The sequence below is a fragment of the Hermetia illucens genome, chromosome 4 (genome assembly GCF_905115235.1).
Source record: "Hermetia illucens chromosome 4, iHerIll2.2.curated.20191125, whole genome shotgun sequence".
Taxonomy (NCBI): Eukaryota; Metazoa; Arthropoda; class Insecta; order Diptera; family Stratiomyidae; genus Hermetia; species Hermetia illucens.
The window spans coordinates 133798042-133820653 of NC_051852.1; the positions used below are offsets into that span (position 1 = coordinate 133798042).

The 22612-nt window shown below is 38.9% G+C and overlaps 1 protein-coding gene across 5 annotated transcripts in view; it reads left to right on the top strand.

Annotated features, from left to right (window-relative positions):
• The window catches only part of LOC119655811 (WAS/WASL-interacting protein family member 2), a 51391-nt gene that overhangs the window by 27275 nt on the left and 1504 nt on the right, over nt 1–22612 (top strand). The window contains exons 2-10 of one of the 5 annotated variants that reach the window (XM_038061915.1): nt 5861–6061; nt 6149–6281; nt 6439–6686; nt 7139–7272; nt 7417–7677; nt 7784–7920; nt 8121–8515; nt 14633–14897; nt 17282–17373. In XM_038061915.1, the coding sequence (XP_037917843.1) occupies nt 5861–6061; nt 6149–6281; nt 6439–6686; nt 7139–7272; nt 7417–7677; nt 7784–7920; nt 8121–8515; nt 14633–14897; nt 17282–17328 (1821 nt within the window). In that variant the 3' untranslated portion in view covers nt 17329–17373. Of the gene's footprint in view, nt 1–5860; nt 6062–6148; nt 6282–6438; nt 6687–7138; nt 7273–7416; nt 7678–7783; nt 7921–8120; nt 8516–14632; nt 14898–15664; nt 15815–15837; nt 16394–16418; nt 18343–22612 lie in introns of those variants that run through there. The other 4 variants (XM_038061912.1, XM_038061914.1, XM_038061913.1 and 1 more) reach the window with 4 other exon arrangements.

Below are 22612 nucleotides of genomic sequence, written 5' to 3' on the forward strand. Positions count from 1 at the left end.
ATATTACCAACTTTTAAAAATTTACTGAAAACCCCCTTAAATTCATCCTAGGACTTTCGCATTGTACCAGCATAGAAGACAATATTTCGTATATACGTGCCAAATTTCATGGACATCTGGCCATTAACGCCAAAATTATAGCAGTTCAAATTTAGCAATTTCGCAGGAATTAACTGCTTCCAAAGCTATGCGAATAAGATGCTGACATGATAATTAACGGGAATAGTTGACATTTGCGTGAAATATTGAAGTCGCATTTATGAAGAATCTACTTATTTGCAGCCCTTTTTAAGGTTTTATATAAAACACTTATGTGAAATCTAATCTTCGAGAGATGTCCCATTCCGGTATCTGCTCAAATAAATTTACTAATAGTATATTATCAACTTCTAGAAATCGACTAAAAAATTCCCCTTAAGTTCATCCTTGGTGTACTAAATTTTGCACCGACATAGAGGACAGCATATACATGCCAAGTTTCATGAAAATCCAACTATTAGTGTCAAAGTTATAGCAGTTCAAACTCATCAATTTCGTGCGAATTAACAGCATCCTAAGCCATACAAAAAAGATACTGACGTCATAATTCACGAGAATAATTGAGATTCAAGTGAAATATTAAAGTTCCATTCAAGAAGAATTTAATTCTCCCCAGCCTTTTTAAAGTTTTGTTTGCAAAACAAAACCTTATTAAAATCGATTCATTATCTGCCTGTTTGTCTGTCGCACACACTTTTCTCAGAATGGCTATACCAATTGACACAAAATTTGGTGAGAAGGTGGGAACTGTGAACGCCCAGACATGCAGTGAGTGATATCCTTCTATATTGAGATTTAGGGGGGTCCCCATACATGTAAAAGGGGGGTGTAACATTTTTTTTCACCAAATATAGTCATGGGGGATATCAAATGAAAGGTCTCAATTAGCACTTTCTGAAGCCGGTCTTAGTTTTGAGATTTGTTAGGAAGGCGGAGAGTAGAAGGGGCGGAAATTGATGATTTCTTTAACGGACTTGACTTCGATGTTCAGGCCAATATTGGTAAGTGCATTTTCGTTAACGTCAATTACGTGACCACACCATCGAAAACGCCTCACTCGCAGTTTTTTCACGATCGCTGCAACCCCATATCGATCGCGGATATTCTCATTTCGGACGTGATCAGAACGTGTCACGCCACCAGTGCAATGCAACATCTTCGTATCCATTATCACAAGACGCCGTTCATTGTCTTTATAGTCGGCCAACACTCCCATTATCACAAGACGCCGTTCATTGTCTTTATAGTCGGCCAACACTCAGAACTATAGAGAACGGCAAACGGACTGCATTGCAGTAAATTTTAGATTTGAGACGTGCGGTGATACGTCAATACCAAAGAACACCAGTTTTGGAATGCCACAGGTTGCGTTAATGCGTGAAGCAATTTCATTACGGAGTTCCCCATTGGCTGATAGCATTGACTCGAGACTCGAGATATTTAAATCGCTGAGTCCTGGCAATGGCAGTAACCTGCCCCTCGAGATATTTAAATCGCTCAGCTCTGGCAACCTGCCCAGAACTGAGCGATCTCGGATCAATGCTATCAGCAAATGGAGAATTGCATTATGCATAGGGAAACACAAAACCTTTTATACCTGAAGCTTCCGATTTCCCGACTTGTTTTGAGTTTGAGCAGACTAGTAAAAACCAATTAAAGTAATAAAAACTTGTTGTTTCTTTTCCGTTGGTGTGGGTATTTTATTCTTGCAAATACCGATATTTCGGGAACCACTTGTTCCCTTCATCAGTGCAAACAAGTCTGCTCATCAGTGGGTTTATTAGCTATATTTATACTAATTTAGATTTAGATGATGAGCAGACTTGTTAGCACTGATGAAAGGGACAGATAGTTCTCAAAATATCGGTATTTGCAAAATATAAATCAACACTAGCGAATAGGAAAAATAAGTTTATATTATTTCAAATAATTAATCGCTAGAAATATCGCGTAATTACACTCAGACAATCATCTGAATTTCCAAGAAGGTTATTCCAATGCGGTAATTGCTCGTTGTTTGTATGGCTGCAATATCATCAATTATTTCCGTTTTCTCACTACTCTCATCCTTTCGATAAGTCTTCATCCTGTTCCGCCTATTTGAATCATACCTTTTAGAATCGAATACCATAAAATTATTTAATTTTTATTATTCACACAAAACAATTTCACTGGTCAATTCTCTCTATTTGAATTCAATTTCAAATGCCGCCTTGTCTACAAATTTGACTCTATCGAAATTGTCTGCGTACGTGTTTTGCTTCCTACATGCAGAAATTAAATCGTCATCTTTCGTCAACCGGCTTTCTACTTTTAATACCTGCCTTTGTGACTATGTGAGCATTATGTAAGCTCCCCAATTAGGAAGTTAGATTGCTTTGAATTTTGATTTTTAACGATCAATCCATGACATTTTCAAGCCCATGACTACATAATATAAGCAAGTACACAAGAAAAGATCATTAGAATCTTATGGATTGATCAAAAGGCCTAATTAAATGCAGTTTCAATAATAGAAATGTGATATTAATATCCGGTTGCTTGAATTATTTCTAGAGTTAATTTTGCTTTGCCTGAAAGGAAGTTAAAATTCGATATTAGTAATACACAAAAACAAACCGCATCACATCTTTCTTTGAAGGGAGACTGATTCAGAACTTCTCAATTTACTCCTTCCCCATACTGACGCCTTTGTTTATGAACATAGAACGTCTCGAATATCACACAAAAAGCAGCATATGTTGAAAATATTTCCAGAGCACAAAGCAATTTAACGAATAAAGAAGAGACAAGTTTCTGTCTTGTTGTGGCCCGTGGCATTGCATATACTATATTTAGGAATTATATTGATCACCCCAAACGTGGATTGTTTCTTTCCGGGTGACTTTGGGATTTTATTTTAAAGATCGATAGAACACTAAAGAATTTAGATGGATACTGTTACATCAAAACTGTTCGATTAAATGCTTCATAACATAGTTCCGCATTTTTGTACAATTTTCAATCCAAATCAGATGCTATGTAGGTTGTAATTCGCTGTGAAGGTGGATCTAATTGGACTGCTTAAATATGTCAAAGAAGCACAATCATATCTAATTTTTTTGGGATCTGCGGAAGAGTTATACCATCATTTGCACAATGTTGGCCTTGAAAAAGATAAATATACCCATCTTTGCAGAAGCGCCGGCAAATAACTGAACATATGTTCAGCATAGCCGCTGGAAAGCAACTAAACATTTGCTTGTTATGACAAACTGGTTTGAAATCTTCATATTAGAGGCGCTCCAAATACTTGGTGTGGGTATTGATTCATTTGCATATTGTCCGCAAATTTCTTAAGCTTTATGGATCTAGTATACGGAGTCCTCTTATGTTTGTGTCTCTTTTTTGGAGACGGAGGTGTTGAATTCGCGCGTGTGTTGTATTCGACCCTACTAAAACCATCTCCGTGACTGCAACCCTGGGCCAGGGGGCACCCCTTTAAGAATTACTTCATTGAATGGCCTTGCCATTAGGTCTTCGTGATTCGGGTTCTTTGATCTTCTTCAATAAGTCATTCTCCTCCTCTTAGCCTCAAATCCAAATCGCCAGATATTAGCCGATATTGCCGTCCAACCGGACAGCGCACTGGGCGTTTTGCAAGCAGTGTTTGTGTCTCCTGACTCATTTTCCACCTAGATACAGATGACTTGATATGAGATGCAATTACATGACTGACGTATTTCAAGTTCACTTTAAATACTACATCTTTTCCTGGCATAGGAATTTTTGTTCCTATCATTTTCAGATAGTATTGTCTACCCCACGAGTCCTTTGTCAGCCCATTTGTCGTTCAGATGATCTTTCAAGAGCTCACAATAAAATTACCGGCTGATTTTCGAGCATCAGCATCCTCTCACATTCGCTGGACTCAAAATGCTCCATCACTTCCACAAACCCCCCCCCCCCCCCCCCCTTTTCCTTACACTCCATATCTTCCAAACAATCAGGTGGCAGAATGATATCCTATCTGTTTTCTTCTACTATCATTATTTGTCGTTCAAAGCAGCTCCAAAAAAAGACTGCAGCTAAATCTAGATCCATTTACCACCAGCTTGTAGTATTGAATACGATGGTAGCCAGGTTCCAAATTCCATGCCGTGACTGTGGCATGAGGGTCACGCCAATCTAAGCCCCAAATTTTCTTCTCAAATTCCGGACAAATCTTTGCGAAAACCAATAATGGAGACTTGTAGCAAAACACTTTTTATGCACAGAATAATCCTTTTTTTCTTTTGGTTTAAGCCGGGCCTTTTACTAGACGCTTTTACTTTCAACTCTTGTACAGATTAGATCGAAATCGTACGAACGGCAATCTCCGTCACGCTCATACATCTCGAGTGCAATTTCCCAAGTCACATACGAAGAGTGATTTGCATTGTCGTTCGAAAATTTTGAAAATTGAATGGTGGTAACGAATTTTAATAAAAGTAAATAATAATAAAAAATACTGGCTATATACTCAAATATATGAAAATTCCTAAGCCAATCCTCCCGTAACATTTCAAGCAGCCTACCCAAGCCATGAATCATTGCAAGAAATAGGTTAACCTATATAACGGAAATACATTCACTTTTCGATTGATAAACTCAAAATTCGAATCCGCATATTTCCTCTGCGATTTTGATCTACTTCAACTGCGATTGTCGTGAATCAAAGCGGATGAATCCTTGGTAGCTAAAAGTTTATTTCCTTTTTACTTCGCATGTATTATATTTCGGGGCTTATCCTATCCTTGTCTCTCTTCCGTACAACTTTGCATTTCTTTCTTGTAAGCACACAATATTCTATGACTGTGACCGAATTTTTAGTCAGCAAGTCTATGTCGAAGGTCCCGCGTAATTATTTGCCCTAAAATAACTTAAACTCAGAGTATCTCGCCTGTTTTCGTATCCTTTTGAAAGAAATGCTATCCCTTTCAAAATGCGCGATTCCATGACTAATGACATTAAATTATAAATGGTTGGCAAATAAATTGCCTCTCTTCACTTGGGTTTCATCAAATCGCGCAGTGCTTAAGTTCCTCCCAGACCATAGATGCCTTGTGTCAACAGACAGTCCAAAATAGCCCTCCTAATTTTTGCAGTTATATTAGTTTATTCCGTGAAATTCATAGCCGAAATGCAGTAAGAATAATGCTTTGGTAGCAGCCCACCTAGAGGAGATCACTTCCTAACATATACCCCGAAGCTATTTCACTACCAAAAATTGTTTCTTGAACGCTCTGTTCAAATTCGCTGACCAACAGTATCTGTTGATATTGCTAAGTTTAACAAGGACTTTCCCTAAAGAAAACATCGGTACTCCAAATCCGGAGGTTCGACTGCTCAAACCAGCAAAATAAATATGGATTTCAGCTCAAGGCGTAGAAATGTTCTTTAGTGAAACAATTTGGTGGAATCTGACAAAGATATGTTAACGATGGCGATTTTGAATGTCTTCTGTTCAGTCCTTTGTGAAGTATTGCCCATCGGCAGTCTTTTGTGTATCATTTTTTTTTCCTGTTTGATTTTCAATGAAGTTGTACTTTAGTTTCGTCATCATCGTCACATTTAATGCAAGTGATAAGCTTACAGTATCGCGACAGCACAAAGACGAACGCAAACATCCATGACCGAGGGGGATTCGAAAACTGTCTGTCTTACTTCAAATGTCCGAAATTATATCTCCTGTTTCATGAAATTCCGAGGAAACAGTTTGATCATACACCTCCCCTCTGTATTTATGAAGCTATAATATACAAAATAAATGTATCTGAATGTTGTTTAATTTTTTTTACAGATGGTTGGCCCACCGCCACCTCCGCCAGGTCCCCCTCCACCACCGGGGCCACCACCACCACCAGCGATGGGTGGCCTTAAATTGGGTGGAGGTTCAGCAGGAGGAGACCCGCGAGCAGCCCTCTTGAGCTCTATTCAAAAGGGCACGAAACTTAAAAAGACTGTTACCGTAGATAAAAGCGCACCATTAATTTCCGGAAAGGTAAATACTCATGTCTTTCTAATGACTATGGAAATGTAAAAAATGCAGTACTTCCATTAATTCCATGTTTTTGCAAATGATATAAAGGTTACAGGTGAAAGCAATTCAAATGCATCAGGATCAAGAGCACCATCAAAACCAGTGAATGGAGGTCCCCCATTGGCTGGTTTATTTGAAGGGATGTCGTCAATGCCAAAACTGAAACCTGTCAACGGACGAGGTGAGTAATTGTTTCCAATTAATCGCAAGCAATTTGCCCATTTCGAAATTTTTACCAGTAATATTGAGCATTATTTAAGAAAATTCACTTAATCACAATAATCAACTTTTTTCACATAACTTAATGGTTTTGAAATCAATTTAATATTCATTCAAAGGTTCTACAGCGCCATCAAGACCATCACCCCCAGCACAATCACAGTTATCATCAACCGCGACTACAAAGAGTAATGCACAATCTTCTCAAAATAATGGGCCAATGGATTTCAATGCCGAGCTAACAAAACATTTAACGCTGAAAAAACAGAAACAGCAGCAACAACCACAAGTTAATGCGACTGAGGCGAATCTTCGAACGAATCGAGGTCCACCGCCACAACCGCCTACACAAAAAAATATCACATCTGTAAGTTCATGGGGACATAATAATAAAAATATAAAATTCTATGTCAGTACTGTCCAACTTTTGATCAAGAGAAATTTTCGGCTGCGTTCTGTACATTTTATAAGAGCTGAAATGAGACAATTATCGAAAAGAAATATAATTTGGGTTCTTAATCGCTGAAAAGCGGATGACGATCTTCCATTTACCCAAAAAATAGAAAATGTTGCTAAATTTTCTACTCCTTACGCAATTTAGTACTTCGCGGATTGATTAACAATATATTCTGAACATATTCAATGTAATTAGCAAACTCTATCGCCACAATTCTCTTGAAAGAAAGAAAAATATTCACTCTCACGCCAAACGCAATTTATCTCGTCAATCACAAGTTGGGCAACACATCAATAGTAGACGATTTTATATACAGTGCAGTGTCAATTAATCTTTCCTGTTTCATTTCACCCAACCAACAGAGTACTTCCGATCCGGTGTTGGAAAAAACGAATTCAACAACGACCGCAAAAACGGCACCAGTTAAACCGGCATCACCGACTAAACAGTCGGAGGGAAGTAGCAATAGATTGAACAAGAAAAATGCTACCCTTAGGTAAGTTCGTAATTTCAATTATTTTCTGTGGCACTCTATAACATTTTCTTGATAAGATTACATAACAAGTGCTTTTTATAGATGATTTTCTCAATTAAATTGATTTGCTACCATCATTTCAATTTGTTACCGTTTTAATTTTAGCTTATCGATAGGAAATTCCAATGTAAATAATAATAGTACATCATCAGTGCAAACACCCTTAAATGTAGCCCCAAATAAATCGTCGTTATTTGGTTCAAATAATAGTAGTTCGTCTAGTAGTCCCAGTCCTGTTCCTCCTACAACTAAACCTGTTGTGAATCATGGCAAGCCAAATTGTGCCCCAAAACCTCCAGGACTGCAACAATTAGTTGCAAACGGAAAACCTACGGTAGCGAGACATCATAGCATGAAATCGCCAAGGTTAGAATTATTGATTTAAACTTCATAGATTTGTCATAATATGTGCAATGAAACTTGAAACTTCGTCTTGAGTGCATCATGATATCGAATATATTTGTTGTAACAGGTCGCCGCCGATTGCACCCGCCGGGGTATCTAATTTCCCTGCAACACATTTTGGAACACTTCGCGGCCCTCCGCAGCAATTCCAATCCCAAGAGGCGATAAATCTTAATGTGAGGCAACCTCCAAGTGCTCCAGTCGGTGAGTGTTTTCTTATATAAACAGTAATTGAAGCTCGTATGATTAGCTAAAACGTACAGTTCACAATTGCAAAAATTGTCTCAAATTCGTGAACAACGAGCCGCGAAACCACAATATCATTTGATCGCCATATTGCTATTATCCTCCATTTCATAATCTTATCTTTGACTTTTTACTAATCTAGAAATATATAATTTCAGGTCGACCGACAGTTGCACCACCAAAACCCCCGTCGATTAAACCACCACCGCCTCCGACACCAGCACGTAGTGTATCTAACACGAATCTAACAAATATTCCACTGAGTACAGCACCAACGACTGGGAATAATACGTTTGGATCTACAAGCAACGTATCATCTTTAAAAGAGCAATTGAAAAATCAATTAAATCATGGTGGCTCGACAAGCAATGTGTCAAATTTGTTTACGAATTCAATCAATAACAATAATAAAGGAGGAACTGTGAAATTGAGTTCGCCGGTTAATAGTAGAGAGAAAAATGTGGCTGTGAATGGTAGTGCGGTGGTACCCCCACCGTTACCGCCCCATAGGACAAGTCCTGCGCCACCTCCGCCTCAGAGGCAATTAAGCAATGTAAGTATTTGCTAATAGTTTATCCACTGATAAGATTTTAAATTTTTTATTTGATTTCATTTAGTTTCTCTGCTGGTCTTAAACTATAATCTCTAGACCAATATTTAAAGTTATTGTTCGAGGAATGTTTCAACTTCGCACTATGAAGTGAAATTACTAATTAAAAAGACGAATTTTGTGTTTTCTGAACCTTCAGGAAGAAGAAATAATAATAGCAATTAAGCTATTGGCGCTGCTTGACCAAGCAAAAAAAACAGTTTCAATATGGGAAAATATATTTTCCAGGCTTTCAGAATATGCACCAATATTTAATCTAATCCCTACAGCATTTTTGGCAATATAAATAGTTAAAACTTTCACACTGTGTGAGCTCTGAAAGATAAGACCAATAGGTAGACTAATTTAGTTGAGGACATTTCGCTTTCAACTTCAAATAACTTTAATAATTTTCATAAGTCATATTTTCTGAGAGTTGAACCTGGCCGTTCTCAATTTCTCCTCGAGCTGGCTCTTCTCATCAATGAATTAATGATGTTCTAGCCTAAAATTTTTATTGGAGAGAATGTTCAAATCAGCAGTGCACAAAATCGCAGCTAATTTATTCAAATAATTTCCATTTTAAGTTTTTCTCGGGTATCCAGAAGTTCCAGCTGTCGATTTTTTGCTAACAGGGCGATGCTTTTTTTTCCAATGTTTGTAAAATCTTAACGTACCTCATCGATATAAAGTTTATGGTAAATATTTTTAATTGCACAAAACAAGTCATACATTTAATGGCTACAATTCATACTAGGTACCTCCCTAACGTTGTTTATTTCGAATTGGAGCCATACAATTCACAATAGTTTATCGTTAATATCCTCCGAGAGTCTGCTATTTTTCACAAAGTGGTATTCTTGCCTTCCTCATAATTGCAGTAACACCATATCAAACTACTTGGTGTGATGTGGATGCTAAAATTATTGATAATGAGTAGATCGGCAATATAGTTCGCTAAGAATCTTTTCCTACATCGATAAAATCAGAGCCAGCTTTTAGCGTGAAGCTATCCACTGTTAAATTATTTCTGAAAAGTGAAACCGTCGTAAGGGTTCAGGCAGCCAAATATATCTAGACTCATGCTGGGATTCGAAAATTTATGTGAAGGATACGCTAGAGTGACGTTTTTATTGTCCCTTAAGAAAAGTGATTTGAACACCCTTGAATTAGGCCTAAAAATTTGTCTCGGCTACATGCAGCCACTGTAAGGAAATGTATTCTTATAATATATTCTCAGGCCTCAATCGAAGATATCTCTAAAACGCAGTTCTCTGCCTTTGGGAGAATTCCTCAAGTTTGCAAAAGCCCGTGAGTATCACAGACTGCCGTCTAATAGCTGTGGCTCCCCAGTTGCTTAATTTTCTTAAAACTTCTTGGAAGTAAGTCCACAATCAATGCTTCCTATATTGGCTAAACTTTTTTCGTGTGACAAAACATCAACGAATTCCACTTGTTGATTTTAGTTATAACGAGCCACTTTAGGTATTGTGTACACACGTATAAGTACCGGAACACCAAAAAATGTGCCTTTATCTCTGGTGCGAATAAAGTAATGGGTCACATCCCTAAAGGACATTACAAGACCTGGCTAATTATGCAGACTTAAAGGTAGATCGATGAACTTAAGCAGTTCAAAACTCTGTTGATCAAAGTGCTGTGTCAAAGCACCTTAAGTCATCGTATCATGCGCTGTGACAAAAGATCAGAAGCGGCGTGACTAACAATATTTTCGCGATCGTATAAAGCATCACATAAGAACTTTTAAGGATCGTAACACTTTCAGTGGTCCTGTAATACTGAGATAAATGAAATTTAAATCGGAGTCCTCCAGGATTGTTAAAATAGTTTTTTCTTCGCGTTATCAATGACGTCACTAATGCTCCTTATGCTGGAGTTCAATGGACCATTCCATATCCTCATGCTTACTTTCTCACTGAGTATGGACCTTGGTCAATTGGCTCTAGATTTGGAGAAGGTGCCAAGCAAAGTCGAACCAAAAGTAGGTTCCAACATAACCAAGATTCTGAATCTGACCAGTAATCGCCCTCTTCGTATTTGTATTAATGAACAGAGTATTAATAATGGTTGCGTTTTCGCTATTTAATGCAAGATTTGGAAATGCATACAACTCTTAACGAAAATATTAAATTGTGACAGTTTCGGTAGAGCGTAAACATATCGCCAGAAGCCGTGGTTGATGGTGCGCTTTTAAAATCGAAATCTTATATGGTATCGCTTTCAATGGAAAATTTTCTTTCTTGTTGTAAGGATCAGATATTCTTCAAAGGTGAAAAGATGCCTTGTCGCTGACAAAAAGTTGTATAAATTCATATAAATATGGCATGTAAAAAACGGACCCCTATTGTGAATAAAAGTTTGAAAACAACCCCTATATCAGTTGTTACGAGCTTAGCAAAGCAGATTTTTTGCAACTTATTCAAAAAGGAATGGTCCGCCCATAAAACACGGTCTAAGACTGAATCTGAATAGAACAAAACTTTTGACGAGTGATGTCCAGAACTCTGCGATTTACATATCTAGGATCAATTGCTATTAGTCAACGCTGTGTTATGAAATTGCTTCACTCCAACAGCGCAACTTAGATGACGTAGCATACTTCGTGATCGACATATCAATTAACGTCTCAAATCCAGAATTTACCGTAGTGCCATCCGATCTGTTACCCTCTGTAGTTCTGAGTGTTGACCGACTATAAAAGAGAATAAACGGCGCCTCGTGGTAATGGAGACGAAGATGTTGAACCGGTGACGTAACCCATCATGATGATTGTGGAAAAAATGTGAAAGAAGCGTCTTTGATGGTATGAACATGAAATTGACGCAAAAACAAACTTGTCAAGTCGGAATTGACGGAAACCGACCAAAACGCCAGTCGAGACAACGATGGTTTGATAGCGTTTTCATAGTTCGCCGATCCCATCCGATCCGAGCCGGAATGGCGAAATCAATAAAGACCCTGCTTCTAAACGGAACAATAAGCAAAGAAGAAGAAGAGAATCAATTATTACGAGGTCAGAACCCATAATAGGGAAAAGTGGTTTTTAAATGTGGAAAATTGACTTATTCACTTGTTGGCAGTGATTCTCTGTTCTGTGGATTACATAAGACGACTACGATTCAACTGTCTCACTTTTATGTTGTACGCATTATCAGGGATTGATTTTGAGTTTAGTAGTACTGGGTACACATTCTATTCCAAAAATATCTTTTGATTACTTACAAAGTAGGAAAAAATGTAGTTTCACGCAAATCAGGGATGATATAACAGAAATAAAATAAGACTATGTAGCTTCTCCTACTACAATATATTTTTATAATTTGTAGATACGTATTTCAAGAGCTACTTACTCTCTTCCTAAGTACTTTAGGTACCTAAGTAAGGGAAGGGGTTATTCAATTAGCAGTGCCACACGAAATGGTTGTTGGAAGTACCTAGTTTGCGCAAACAGCGGTCCATAAACAAACGTGGGCCTCTCCAGACGGGACCATTTTCAACCAAATTGACCACGTGCTAATCGAACGCCGTCCGCTTTCAGCCTTGATGAATGTTAGAATATATAAGTGGGCCAATATAGACTCGGATCGCTATCTCGTTGCCATGGTGCTCCGAGCTCGAGTAACAACGCCACCCAGAATCCCCTCTGACAATCAGGTGAGAGTTAACGCTGAAGCCACCCACAACAGAGCCCTCCGCAACACCTATAAGAGGGAAATGGATGTCGCAATAACCGCAGTCAACAGAGATCCTGGAGATGAAGCATCAACAAATGATCTTCTTCACAATCACCTGAAGAACGTTATCATAAATACGGCCATAAACATACTTGGCCCCAGCCGCAAAAAGAGTCGGGTCGGCTGGTTTGACGATGAATGTAAGCTAGCAACAGAAAGGAAGAATGCTGCATACCGGGTAATGTTACATTTTCAAAGAACGCGGGCACGCGCAAAGACTTATCACGAACTCCGGCGAGCGGAGAAGCGACTTCACAGACGGAAATAGGAAGCCTGGGAGAACCAACAGGTCTGTGAACTCGAAAAGTACAGGCAGCAACCACACCAGGCGCGGAGTTTTACCAATAAGTCAGCAAGATGAAACCTTTCACACGTCGATGCTCATCCTGAAGAGACAGAGAGGGAAATCGAATTTCCAACAGAATGGGCATTTTGGAGTGATGAGTACTTTGATGAACTACTGAGTTGAGTACTTTGATGAACTGCTGAACAACCAGAACATCGGCGAGTTGGAGGTCCCGCCAACTGAAGACGACGGACAAATGCTGCCACCACCAAGTATAGAAAAAACAGTCCGTTCAAATCATAAGTCACCAGGAACCAATGGAATTACAACCGAATTATTTAAATACGGAGGCGACCAATTACACCAAGTGGTTCATCAACTTGTGCTCAAAGTGTGGGAGAGCGAGTCAATGCCTGACGACTGGCAAAGAGGCATAATCTGTATCATATATAAAAAGGGAGATATCACACAGTGCAGCAATTATAGAGCTATCATGTTGCTGAGCACCATATATAAGATATTTTCCGCTATCTTGCTAACCCGGATAGCCCCATACGCCCAGGACATCATTGACCCATACCAAAGAGGCTTCACTCTAGGTAAATCAACAAACAAACAGATTTTCTCTATGCGGTAAGCGATAGAAAAACTGTTGGAATATGGACAACAGTTGCACCATCTATTCATCGACTTTAACGTCGCCTATAATAGCATAGCCAGGGTAAAACTGTACACGGCCATGGGAGAATTCAGTATCCCGACGAAATTGATAAGACTGACTAGGCTGACCATGACCAATGTGCGGGGTCAAATAAAAGCGGTAGGATCGCTCTCAAGACCATTCAACAACGGTCTACGAAAAGGGGATGCTCTATCATGAGTCCTCTTTAACCTGGCCCTCGAGAAAGTGATCCGTGATGCTGAGGTAAATACAAGAGGTACGATCCTCTTCAAGTCCACCCAACTCCTGGCCTATGCTGACGATATCGACATCATAGGAAGAACCTCCCGAGAAGTACAAACCGCCTTCATCCAGATCAAGCAGGCGGTGATTAGCGCGAGATCTTGGGCTGCACATCAATGAAGGCAAGACAAAATATATGGTGGCAACGTCAGCACCGAAAACCAACCAACCAACAACATCAAACCGCACTGGTCAAACGGGGAGAATAAAGATAGGAGACTACAACTTTGAGACCGTTGATAATTTCTCCTATCTAGGGTCGAAAATCACAACCGATAACAGCTACGACGATGAAATTTGCGCACGGTTGTTGGCAGCCAACAGAGCCTATTTCAGCTTACAAAAACTGTTCCGGTCGAAACGTCTCACCATAGGGTCAAAACTCTTACTGTATAAGACAATGATCTTGCCAGTCATCACGTATTCCTCGGAATTTTGGGTTCTTAGGAAGAAAAATTGCGAACTCTTGGCCACGTTCGAAAGAAGAATCCTCCGAAGAATCTTTGGCCCCCTACATGAGGATGGACGATTCCGTAGCCTACAAAACGATGAACTCTATGTGCGATACCATGACCGTCAGGTTGTGGATAAAATCCGGCTCAATAGGTTCCGGTGGGCGGGTCACTTAATCCGTATGGATGAAGATGATCCCACCCGGAAAGTCTATAAGGGCAATATCTATGGTAGAAAAAGAAAACGAGGCAAACCCTGCCTGACATGGAACGATGGCGTAAGTCAGGACGCCAGACAGCTTTTAGGGATATGGAATTGGTGGACCTCGGCGCAAAACCGGGATATCTGGAGTTCCTTATTAAGGCAGGGTTAGGTCTGTTGCGCCGTTGATGATGATGATTATGAAGTGCTCGTTGTATCCGGAGTTGTTGTAACGAGGGTTCACTATATACCGTTGAAAAGAATGACACGTTTGAGCAAGTGCTAATACATGAACACCAAATTCTACCACTACTTGAACCAAAACAGAATCTGAAATTTATCCACTGACTTATATTTTAGCCTATTATCAGAAACTTGGCTTACTTTCATATCTAACATGTGTATATTCTTCTGTTCCACAGACACCATCATCAGCTACAACTTCAGCTCCACCAGTGCCACCACAACGACATTCATCTATACGAACTAGCACGACGTCGTCGATAATAACATCAGCCCCCGCACCACCTCCGCCTGCTACCAGTCAAGGATCTGTGCAACGATTAGCTTTGGATTTAGAAGCTCGATTTGCTGGACGTTTCCATAATGTTACAGAATTTCCAACACCACCACCATTCTTAAATATCCATAAAAGTTATCCTAGTCGAAATATTAGAACATCTAACGGTATGTGAACATAAATATAACATTATACAATATATTTACAATATGTTAGGAATGATTAGAAGAAAATAGAATGAAACCAATGATTTGGTTTCGTTTCAATTTGTTTTCTCTTTATTTATAATACCTAAAGTAAAAAGAATTTTGATTTATTTTGTACCATTTTGTATTTTTATTAATACATATTTTACTACTGTTAATAGCATGCTTATTAAAATAAAAAAATGATTAAATGCATATAAAAGAAAGGAGATTCATCTTAATTTCATTGCATGGGAATCGAGTTTTCATATTTTGTTTTGTTTCGTCTATTTTCTGTGTTTGTGTTTGTGCCAAGCTCACGACTCAATATTTGGTATTAATCTGGATCTTCAGAACATCGGATTTGTTTTGAAGATTTGTCTTCTTATTTCATTTCTGCGCATACATCCTGAATAAACAGATACATCGTGCTGGTCCCATTATTACTTTTAATTGAGTTGATTAATGTTCAAGCGAATAAGAAAACACTTGAAAAACGCCTTATAATTCACCAATGCCACTTAAAGAACAATTACACACATTCATTCATCTTACAATCTTCATAGATCACATGAAACTAGTACATAAAATCATATTATTGCTGTGTAGTGTCGACATTACAAGGGAAGCATAACAAATGAACCTCTGTCAAACTGCTGTTAAGATTTATCTAAAGAAAATATCTTATATGATGTCTGGTATGTGATTTTTCCAAACCTATTTACCTTCCCCAATCATAAAAATTTTAGTAAATATGGAATGAAATCATTTTTGAACACGGAGTCTCATCGAAAATGTATACTTGAAGTAAAATCCTGCAGTCGAGTGATTGAAATCATAGATATAATATTCCAGTCACTTATACTTCAGTTTCACCCAATTGAAATGTTGATTTCTAATCATCTGTGATTCATGAATTCAGCTGGAGCACAAAGCAACACGAAAAAGGATATTCTTCCTGCATCTGGATTTTCAATCAAGGCGGAAATTTTATAAAATCATTAATTCTTCAATCAATCCACCTGTTACCTTGGATCATCAATGCAGCAGTGAAGTTTCTACAATGAATTGATAAAGACCCTTCTCCGAAAAAAAGCGATGTGACTTTAGTAGTGTTACTCTTCTATTATAATCAGATTGTCTTCTTATTTTTAGTAGATTATCTTATTTTTCTGATCAAGTGTTGCAGAGCTAATTAGTGTAATTAAAATAGTTTGCTCCTAGCGCTTATCTGCTCTTGTTATACGTCATGCATAAATCTCGCCTAATGTAATGGAACTACAAGTAATTTGATTTGAAAGCATGTCCATCTCTTGACCATTGGTAGCATCTTAAAACTTTTAAATGCCTTTTATTTTTTTAAAAAAAATCTATTTGAAATTCATTAGCGCTTAAAACAATTTCGAAACCTCATTCTTTCTTCTTCAAAATTCATTTTACAATCGTAGTTACGCAATACGCTCTAAATAATATTAACGAAATATAAAACAACTGTTTTTATAGCGAGTGAAATACGAAAGCAAAGAGCACCGAATCCACCAACATTACAGATATCACAAGATTCCGGTTTTCTGCAATTGAGTAGCAACAAGTTATTTACTAGTGACCAATCGTATTGCTAGAATGAAATATTAAGATCCTCATATATAAACTTTAAAACACAAGCAATTAGATAATAAAAACAAGTAATATAATGTTAGGCATATTTTAGAACCTAGTTTATTTGACTTCTTTGAAGCTGTGTACTTAAATGAAAATAGAGTAATTTTGTTGCCATATTCAAACAGAAGCAGAAAAGCACTCATAGCATCTGGTTCATTTCCATTAAAGACAGTGTAAGCTAGCACATAGAGTAATTGATTATCCAGACCGCAACTTAGCAATTCCTGTTAATGAAATTTACTATATGCATACATATTTGTTATTCCTTTTCAGTATTATAAATCCTTCTTATATCCAAAACTCAATAACGATTTATGAAAAGTGAAGTCGTATCGTTATCTCAAAAATTAAATCCTAAACACAGAAAGCCTAATGGAAGTTGAATCTGTCACTTAAAAATATTACTTTAAATAAGTTCAGGGTTAAGCACTGCATTTAAAAATTACAGGAATAGCCTCATATCCGGCATTTATTGACTGGACAATGTTATCAGAATAATGACAATATTTCAATATGAAATTTCAAATAAATTAGTCGCTTCGATCAACGCATAATGGCTGGAATAAAGTCATGTAAAGTGTAACAGACACTACTGCTTCTAATCTTTGAAATCTATCTCATATCACGCGTACGAAATTATTTCACGCTTGTCAATATGAATAACACTGTTTACTTGCTCATAATTTTCCATTCTACCCATGCAGATACATTCGAGGATGAAGAAGACTTTGGTGATGATGAATTTGAATAAAACTTGACGATCACTTCAAGTGAAATGATAACCGTTGATAAACAGGTATATACATGTGTACGTTTATGATAGATGTAGTGGCTTGATGCAATTCAGAGTTTTTTGGCAGATAATAGCTTCATGATAACCCATTTGAGTTTCGCTTAAAGTTAAGGCATTCATTCCACTTACATTCCGACATTATAGTACATTACAGTATAAACAACTTGAAAAACGAGAACTTTGATTCATTTGTTCGTGTTCAATAATGCACCCTTTGTATAAAATGGAAAGTTTGACTAAGTATTCTGTAAAGTCTTTTCGACTCTTCTTCCTTTTTCAATGGCACGGCAGACCAAATCGGTCCTTGGCCTTTAGGATAGTTTTTCGCCAATCTTCCCGGTTTAATGGCCTCTTCCTCCCCCAGTCTATCGTAGTTTTACGAGGGCCGATGTAAATGATTAAACGTGCAAATAGAGATTAGCGTTGTACCATATGTACAACTCGCGGCCATCGCCTGCTAATGCTGTGTGATGATCTAATGATCTATTGAAATAACAACGAAATAATAAATTAATTTTTATCCCACATCATGTGTGGGCCGAGCGAAATGCTGACCATACCTACAGTGTACTGTGTAGGAGGCAATGTGATCAAATTACTGAAATCTGTCTCTATCTCGAATGAAATTAAACCTTTTTGTTTTTGAGTACCCTGAGCCACAGACGGATTTTCTTACAGCATTTTTATGTCTATGTTATTAACCGAGGCAATATCGTCTACAGGAGGCTCCACGAAAGTATTGCATTTTCGGTATCGTAGGAATTTGACCTCGTAGTCTCCTTCACCATATTTCATCTTGCGGATTCGACCAATGTAGAACTTGGATTGGCTTCTACTTTTGAATTCATGGTCGCGTTTCAAATCTCACTGGTGGCCGTGGAATTTGTATCGTGATTTCACGTAGGATACCAGTCGACTCAGCTGCGAATGAGTACCTGAGTCCTGAGGCCTTGTACTCAACTACGACATCTTCCCGGCTGGTGGAGCAGTGCAGAAACGCGCTCAACCATCTGGGCGGCACGCTCAAGGTCATTTTCCTCTGGGTTCCCGGGCATAAGAACATAGAGGGGAATGAGCGGGCTGACGAATTGGCCAGGCAAGGCTCTGCTCTTGGCAGTCCCTCGGCGAATACAGTCGGTGTTCCACTGGCGGCTGTTGGGGGCGGAGTCTACTCACACTACCTAGCAGCTGCGGGCCTGAGATGGTGAAGGCTTATAAGCTGTGCCAAGTCAAGGAGAATTTGGCCCGCTTATAACATAGCCCGATCACGAGAGCTCCTGTGCCAGACGCGTGCAAATGCATTCAAGATTACGGCGATCTGCACGGGGCACTGGCCCATAGGGGACCATGCCGCTAGGCTCGGCATTCCCTACAACTCGCATTGCCGAAGCTGCGGAGAAGGAAGCGAAGCCCTCATGCACTTTCTCTGTGATTGCCAAGCTCTGGCTAGAATCAGGCTGCGGACACTGGGTAAACCATTCTTTGGGGACCTCAGAGAGATTTCTAGCTGCAGGGTCGGAGAGCTGCTTTCCTTCGTGAATGCTACGGGCTGGCTCTGAAGATCGGAGCCGGCTGGGCTCTGCTTCCCTGCTCCCATAACAACAGTCACGGTCTTAGGAGTTTGTGGCATCAAAACGGCGCACCAAAGCACTAATTGGGCTCCTCGGAGCGGCCACTGATACCTACCTACCTGAGTCAAATCAGGGTAATAATCTCGGGCGAGCGCAATACTGAACACATTGCCTGTACTGTACCGTTACGGTCTTGAATGAAGTTCTCTAACACACTTCGAGGCTCTAATCCAATATAGATTTTTGTGCCAACGAATGTTATTATCACGTCTGGGTCCATGTCGTTTCGACGCGAACGTTTTGACGTTAAATAATTATTTTTTAGTCAATATGTCAAATTGCATTATTATCGGCGTTCTAAGGAGACTAGACTAGACACAGGAGGTGAAACTTGTCAAAAAAAAGCAGGACAAAAAATTAATCATCCGGTTTGAGGTCGAGTCAGGATCGCAGTGCCTTCTGCGCAAACGTTAATGTATTATGTATCGTATTTCTATAGCACTTGTGTGTGGTCGAAACCATATAACTAAGCAACCAGCTATAAACAGTCAACACATGCATACAAAAATACAATAGGAAATTGATAACATGTCGTTGCTATATTATTCGGATCGCCACCTTCAACGATTGGTTTTGGCACCAAGCTGGAAAATGTCTACATCAAACGCGGCCAGATGTACTAATACCATCACACATGATGCGCTGAACGCAACTACGATACTGTCTAAAGAGCCCGCCCACCGGACGCTACATTTTTCGTCCTGCAAAACTTCAAGACTTGCCTAGGCATTTTCACCTCCTGTGTATAGTCTTCTTGCGGTGTTCATATCATTTTTACCACTCACATTTCGACAAAAGGAATGTTGTTAATTGCATTTTCCGATTATTCTGTCAATTTTTTACCAGCAGAATATTGACCAATATAAAAATAAAAATATAAAAAAAGTGATAAAAACATTTAATAATAGGTAGCAGGTGTGGAAAAGGGAAGCAGTACAGCACAAAGTAATGAACTGAAAAATATTAAGCGGTAATAAAAATCGGCGAGCCAAGGAATATATGCTGGAAAAAAAATTTCGTCATTATCAGCCAAACAAATCGTATATTATCAAAAATGCAACTCAACATCCGCCTCCGATAGCAAAGTAAACGATTATAAATTGAATCTAAAAAACATTCTATGAAAAATGTTATTTTCCAAGAGCTAACCGTATAGAAAGAAGTGGTTTACATTATATCATATCTTTTCTTAGAGCCTTAACGATAGCGAAAGAACTTTTCACAAATCTCAGAATAAATGTTGATTATTGATAAATAGCGTCGAAAGTCCTTGCGCCGAAGCGTTGAGATGTTCTCGCCTCGAAAAATTCGCACGGAAACAACCTGCTTCGATCAGGTGTATGTTGTTTCCAAGTAAAAGTACATAGAGAGGATTTTTAAGTCTCAACGTTGGTTCTTTTTCCCTTCTCCGGTGCATTATCTTAGTAAAGCACCACTTTTATTGTTTTAAATTAAAGAGTTTTTGGTCCAAACTGTGGACGCATTCAGAAAGTATCATCGTTGAGATAAAGGGGAATTTGGAATATGGAAAAGGGAGGTAAAATGTTGTTACCAAATATATGTAGTCAAGTGAGATTACAAATCGATATAAATGTGTACTATCTGAGATCGGGCTTAGTTTTCTTTTCTCAGAAAACATTCAACCCAAATATCTGAAAAAAAACATGAAGTTGCGATGCGATACACGCACGTTCAACCCAGCTCAGCCGTGCGAACGTCGAAATTAGAGCGGGTGCATGTGTGATTCGCACCCGCTAAAAACCGTCCCCTGTTTCTGCAGCCCCAGCCACCATTTAACTATTACTATACTTCGCAGGGTAGATTCACCTTTAAGCCAACTTCTGTATTTTTACGATTCTGGAAGAAAACGTGAGTCAGTTCTACTTCGACCTCATCATATTTTCCGAGCTCACACTGCGCTGCTTTTGGTTCAAATTCCTCTTCTCCAATGTGAACCTTGGGCAGCGAAGCATCAAATGGTCTGCACTCTCTGGTATACCACTGCATCTAGTACAGTTCATTGAATCATCCAACCCAAAGCGATATAGATTATATCTGTAGTTGGTCTCCTCATGTCCCTGCCTAAGGCATATCTTATTGTTAAATTCATTCTTATGTGCGTCCAGCTACCTACGTTGCGAGATATCATTCGACTCTGACCTTTTCGCATTCGTGCGTTCTGTGTGCCCCTCCATATGTCTTGCATGGTACAACATATTTATTTCTTTCCCCAGAATGTCGGCTGGTATCATGCCCGCCATCACCAGTACTGCTTCATCTAATGAGGTTCTAAGAGCTCTGCAAACCGTTAAAGTCATCAGTTGGTCAACCACATTCATCTGCTCCACTGCTGGGAGTTTGCAAACGCCTCCGGCCAAACAGGTGACTCGTAAAGCAGAATGGAATAAAAGCAACCTCCGACTGTGTTTCGGCTGCCCAATATTCGGCAACATTTTTACAAGTGCCATGGGGCACTGACTGCCTTTTGACCTGCCTAATCTAGGCGTTCCCTGAAACTCAGTGTGGCGTTCCCTGAAACTCAGTTTGGCGTTAATCATCACTCCCAGGTATTTAATAACTGCCTTTGAGATGATCGGAGGTGCTCGGGCTTCCCCTTTCACAGTGCTCTTCTTTTTTTCTACAGTTCGCCAAGGCCAGCCCGGCTCTTTCTAGCCAGGACTTTCCCGTGTTATTGCGTTATTGCTTCCATTGCGTAGACCTCCACATTGTGGGACCGGAAGAGCAAACACCCCATTATACATGGCATTTGACAGCAGGGCACCCAATATCAAGTTCTGTGGTACTCCCGATGTGACGATGTATTATTTTGGGCTCTCATCTGCCCCATACCTGAAAGTCCTCTTGAAGAGGTAATTTTCGGCCAGATTGGCTAAATATCCTTGAATACCTAAGTCAGCTAATGCCTTTTAATTCGGTTTCACTTGGTGGAGTTGAATGCATTTTTGACATCCAAGACGAGCTGTTCCTTTTACTCCCCAAACATCCAAGATGAGCTGTTCTTTTTACTCCCTCGAATGGTTTCTTTTAAGCGGCTTCTATACGATATCTAGGTCGCAAATAATAATAGTATATTTCTATATTTTTGGAAATTAACTGCAAGCCTCCTTAAGTTCATCTTAGATTCATAAAATATGATAGTAATAGTAGGTGGCACTACGAACTTTGGTGAAAATTCCACTTTTACTGACAAAGTTATAATAGGTCGAAGATGTTCCTTTTGGGCAAATTTACTGCAACCCAAGACATGAAAATATCAATATCACACTAGAGTGAATAGTCTAGCATACTAAATGCTTATACATGATGGGTACGTACAAATGGAATCTTTGTGCACTAAAAAAAGCTGCTTCACTAAACAAGCTTTAATTTCTCAACTAAAAGTTAAAATGTCATAATATTTTGATAGATATCGTTTGGAGAAATGATATCGAGTTTTTCAATAGACGCGGCACCTGTGGATCAGACCCTAAACTTCGTGAGTGATGTATAAATGATTTCGAGTGGAAACTGAAAATTTGATTTCTTGGAAATATTTTCCGAGAGTCAGCTGTAGTCCATATCCTTGTTATAACTAGGAAGAAATGTCATTT